At 40.9% G+C, this 5,528-nt stretch overlaps 1 protein-coding gene across 1 annotated transcript in view; it reads right to left on the bottom strand.

The window, feature by feature from the left end:
• Window positions 1-265: 265 nt before the first annotated feature.
• The window catches only part of CLDN11 (claudin 11), a 17,687-nt gene continuing 12,424 nt past the window's right edge, over window positions 266-5,528 (bottom strand). Inside the window, exon 3 of the mRNA XM_032260584.1 lies at window positions 266-1,979. Within this exon, the coding sequence (XP_032116475.1) occupies window positions 1,747-1,979 (233 nt within the window). The 3' untranslated portion in view covers window positions 266-1,746. The remainder of the gene's footprint in view (window positions 1,980-5,528) is intronic.

Consider the following 5,528-nt stretch of genomic DNA (forward strand, 5'->3'; position numbering starts at 1 on the left):
TGAATGAAATGTATTTAGGTATTATTACTTAAAGATCCAATCAAATAGGTTTCTTTAATTCTCCTTTTATACCTAGCCAATCAATTCCTTTACTAAGTGTTCAAAGTAGATAAAGGACATTAAATAATACCGAGAACTTTGTTTCTGATTGCTGCCCATTGATCGCTGAATTAAAGATGCCATAAAGTCACCCCACTTAAGAAACCTAGAGAGCATCAAGGTTATGTTTTCATGACCACAAACTACCACCACGATACAGTGAATAAAATATAACTTTTTAATTATCCAAGGCAATGCAGAATAATCTCACTCTTGTTCTTAGATCACTGATCAGGTTCCCTATAAATTACCAGTAGAGATTAATGAGATTTTTTTTAATCAATAATGATACCTCTGGATACAACAGGAGATTAAAGGCCAGTTTTGCAGACAGTCTGTTATTTTATTGCACAGATTTCACTTAAAGAATAAAATGCACCATCAGTATTTGGAGAGTTTGGGGTCTCAGATACTGATATACCATCAGTGTTTACACCCGTAAAGCCAAATTCAACAGTACAATTTATGTTAAACAACATGGCTAACAATGCAAATAGAGAGAAAAGTGGGGGAAAGCTTTAAAAATGTGTTAGTTTGAAGCATATGAAGACGTATGATTAAAAACTGCATCATACAAACCTGAAATCAAAAATGTGGTGTAGAACATCAGTTAAAGTTATACTCACTTGTACTGTTATTTATTGCATAAAGTCTACGCGGTTCATTTCCTTCATATTGATGAATTGAGGATTTCAGGAAAACCATGGTTATAAAAATGATCGATCTTGAAAAAGTATGTACAGATAAATGTAAAATCACAAACTAAAAAATATCCCTATCCCTGGCCCTCAACTTACAAAAGGGAAACTTTCCTGAGGAAAGAAAGTTCCACTATTCCCCTCCCTCCCCCATCCCATGTCCCCAGTGCCATCTTTTTCTGTCTCTTACAAGTAAATGACCTTAGAACCGGAGAGTAGGGAGAAAACAAAAGGCATCTTTATGAGGCTCCCATTGTCATCTGTATCAGTTTAAAAAGTGTCTTGGCCGGGTGCGGTGGCTCGCTTCTACAATCCCAACACTTTGGGAGGCCGAGGCAGAGGACACCTTGAATCCAGGAGTTCAAGATCAACCTGGGCAACATAGGGAGCCCTCCTCTCTACAAAAACACTTAAAAATTAGCTGAATGTCGCGGTGGATGCCTGCAGTCCCAGCTACTTAGGAGGCTGAGGCACGAGGATCACTTGAGCCACGAGGTTGAGACTACAGTGAGTCAAGATCACACCACTGCACTCCAGTCTAAGCAACAGAGTGAGACCCTGTTTAAAAAAAAAGAAGTGTCCTGTATTTCTCTTCCCCACCCCCACCTAACTCAGTGATGTTTGCAAGACATTTGAAATTTAAAGAAACAAAATATATATAATATATTTTTTAATAAACAGCAAATGAATGGCCAAGAAAAGAGCTAACAGTGGGCAACACCATGAGAAAAATGTATGGGCATTATCTGAGCTAGAGATTTCTTCTAAGGCAACCAAAAGATGGGGGAGAGGGGGAGAAGTTAAGACTACAAAATGCCAGACAGAATGCTTTTCTAGACCTTTGGCTTTAGAGCCTGGCAGAGGAGTGGGCTTCCCCTGACTGCGACAAGCAAACCTAGGGCCCTGAGCCCAGCATCACAGCACCTCTGTGGGCAACCGAGCAGCCCTCTTATACGTGGGCACTCTTGGCATGAGTCGGGGAGCTGGAGCCCGAAGAGTAGTAGAAAGGGTTTTCACCAAAGGCCTGGGCATCTCCAGCGCAGCAGAGAATGACACAGCCGCCCACGAGGCACAGCACAGCACCGATCCAGCCTGCATACAGGGAGTAGCCAAAGCTCACGATGGTGGTCTCACGGTGGGCACACACAGGGAACCAGATGGTGGCAACAATGGCGCAGAGAGCTGGAGAGACATGGAGAGGCCGTGACTGCGGACACCTATCACACACCAAGCACGTGGGCAGGCCCACTCACTCCACATACACACACTTGTGGCTTCCAACCGGCTCCAAAAAGCTCCATACTCACAACTCTGCTCCCTCAACACTGAACCAAAGTATAGCAGGTTCTGTAGAAGAACCTGACTGCTGAGTTCTTATTTTTTTCAGCAAGTGGAAGAAACAAAATAATTCCAACATAAAAACCTAGAAATAAACCATTTAAGTCCAAAAAAACTCATCTGTATTTACTTGTATATCAATACCTTATATCCATAGTTATAATTCTATTAATATACTTACCTAATTGCATTATAATTATTGCTTTACATGTCTATTTATCATTCTAAGCTCTCAGTTCCTTGAAGGTAGGGGCCATGCCTTATTTATGCCTACCTTGGTACCAGGCAAATAGTATGTGTTCAATGTAGACCAGTCGAATGACTGAATGATCTAAGCTATTCAAAAATGAGAAAGAAGATGGCAGCCACCTCAATTTTCCACTCTATTTTCTGTTTGTTCAATTCACATTACAAAGATCTGGAGAAAGTATGAAATTTCTCTTGGTGTGGGGAATGTTGCTAGAAGGAAACGGAGTACCAGATAAGGCTTCAAGTTTGTATTATGCTGTTCACAATCACAAAATCCCAACACCCAAATGAACAGTCTTTGGAGTAAAAGAACTCGCCCATTCAAGGCTCAAAATGGTAGAACTTTACTTATGGTCTTGCACCAATTAATCTAATCTTCATTTTGGTTTCGATATTATGGAGTAAACAGCTTATATATCATTTAGTTTTTCACCTCTTTATAAGCAAAGTAACAAAGCATGGGCAGGCAAGAGCCTATAAAGAATTTTTTATTTTTTTCAAACCTCTAGACCACCACTGTCAAATAAAGTAGCCACAAGCTATGTAAGACCACTGACCATTTGTCAAGAGGCTAGTGAGATGAAGAACTGAGTTTTGAATTTTCCTTAATTTTAATTTTAATAGCCACATGTAGCTAGTGGCTACTATACTGAACAACGCAGCTTTAGACAAAGTAACTCCAAACCTCTTTAAGTTGAGACGGCCCATTAAAGTTGGCAGACATCAAAATAATAATAATAATAACAACAATTAGGTTTCCAATTATTAACCATAAAAGCCATCAACAAATTCAAGACAGAATACCGCGTTGCCAGTCTGATGTTTGCCACCCAGGGTACTCTTCATCACCACTTTCAACTCAGCAAGCTTTTTTCTGATTTCTACTCATGGTGAGTGATTTTCTAACTCACTCTCTATGCCCACAGGGAAGAAATATAATTTCACATAAGCAATCAAGTCCAACAGCCTTGTATATTAGTTCTAAATGGAAAAAAAGATTGGTCTTATCCATTTTGAAAGACCTTTTCAACGATCTCATTGCATTTGGGTTGCTTGTAACATAGATTTTTATTGACAATAGGTTAAGCCCACCCCCACAAGCTGGGTATAGATATACATAAAAAGATATTATTTGTATCCTTAAAAAGAATAGATCTCAGGAGGAAATGAGAAGGAAGAGAGTTAATTTGAAAAGCTATGAATTGCCCAGATTGGCTTTCTAACAGCCCAAATTCACTCCATTAGTTATTTATAGGTTATCTAAGAAGCTAAAATTGGCCGCACACGGTGGCCCACACCTGTAATCCCAGTACTTTGGGAGGCCAAGGTGGGTGGATCACCTGAGGTCAGGAGTTCAAGACCAGCCTGGCCAACACAGCAAAACCCAGTCTCCACTAAAAATTACAAAAATTAGCCAGGGATGGACATTGGGCGACTGTAATCCCAGCTACTCAGGAAGTTGAGGCAGGGAGAACTCCTAAAACCCAGAAGGCAGAGGCTTCAATGAGCCAAGATCGTGCCACTGCACTCCAGCCTAGGTGACAGAGTAAGACTCTGTCTCAAAAAAAAAAAAAACTAAAATCTATCCATATGCTAATACTTCCTTTTTCTTAAAAAGTAAGCACAGTCATTACAGCTTCTATAATATTTTCATAAGAGATACCAGGAGAAGATGTATTTTCCTTCTGTAACTAGAATGTTCAAGAAAAGCAGTGTGCACCTGAAACCTCCCTTTCTAGCCCAGGACTTTGAAAACCTCGGATGCAGGGGAAAGTCTTTTTCTTTCTCTTCTTCTGGCATGGATTCCAAATCAGGCACTTTTGGAGAATTGCTTAGCTATTATCAGAGTCTCTACTTGCAGCAAGATACCGAGAAAAACCTTTTGCTCTGTCAGGACAGGGGACTGAAATCCTCTTCTAGAGTGTTTCAGCCAGAGAGAGCTGTGTAGATTTTCCATAGCGATATACTATCTGCTTACACAGCTCTGAACCTCAGAAGTGGGCATTCGTTCTGCTTTAGGCAAAAACAGCAGGCCAGCAAGGGTTTCCCAACACCCAGGCTTGTTTAGAGGAAAAAGAAGGGTAGTGAAAAGCTGAATTCTGCAGGGAAAAATATTTAATTCCAAAACAACTGATATGGTTCAATCTAACCAATCTTTCCTACAAGCAATTAACTGGTTTCAAAACAACTACGTGTTCAAATCAAGATTTATATTTTTCAACTATACTTTGTATTTACGCATACAGCACATGTGCACACACATGCAGGAAAGCATTCCCCACATCCACTGGAAACCTAACTTTCATTATTTTATAGAATAAGACAAGAAACTGCCTCTAAATTCATTTGATTGTTCCCTTAAGCAAATAATAAAACAAGAATATCTTCACACAGGGAAATAACCAGGCTCAATATCCCAAAAGTAACTATCAGTCTTGCTTTTGAGTATTTTAGGGATTTTGCTAGATTTTATTACAATATAATTCATTAGAAAAAGGGAAAAATCAAGCTGGGCATGATGGCTCATGCCTATAATCTCAGAACCTTGGGAGGCCAATGCAGGTGGATCACGAGGTCAGGAATTCGAGACCAGCCTGGCCAACATGGTGAAACCCTGTCTCTACTAAAAATACAAAAAATTAGCTGGGCATGGTGGTGCATGCCTGTAGTCCCAGCTACACGGGAGACTGAGGCTGGAGAATTGCTTGAACCCAGCAGACAGAGGTTGCAGTGAGCCAAAACTGCACCACTGCACTCCAGCCTGGACAACAGAGCAAGACTCCATCTCAAAAACAAAAAAGGAAAGAAAAAAAAGAAAGAGAGAGAGAAGGAAAAAAAGAAAAGAAAAGACAGAAAGAGGCCGGGCGCGGTGGCTCAAGCCTGTAATCCCAGCACTTTGGGAGGCCGAGGCGGGTGGATCACGAGGTCAAGAGATCGAGACCATCCTGGTCAACATGGTGAAACCCCGTCTCTATTAAAAATACAAAAAATTAGCTGGGCATGGTGGTGCGTGCCTGTAATCCCAGCTACTCAGGAAGCTGAGGCAGGAGAATTGCCTGAACCCAGGAGGCGGAGGTTGCGGTGAGCCGAGATTGCGCCATTGCACTCCAGCCTGGGTAACATGAGTGAAACTCCGTCTCAAAA

The sequence above is a fragment of the Sapajus apella genome, unplaced genomic scaffold, assembly GCF_009761245.1.
Source record: "Sapajus apella isolate SASKATOON/1434 unplaced genomic scaffold, GSC_monkey_1.0 scaffold4, whole genome shotgun sequence".
Lineage (NCBI taxonomy): Eukaryota > Metazoa > Chordata > Mammalia > Primates > Cebidae > Sapajus > Sapajus apella.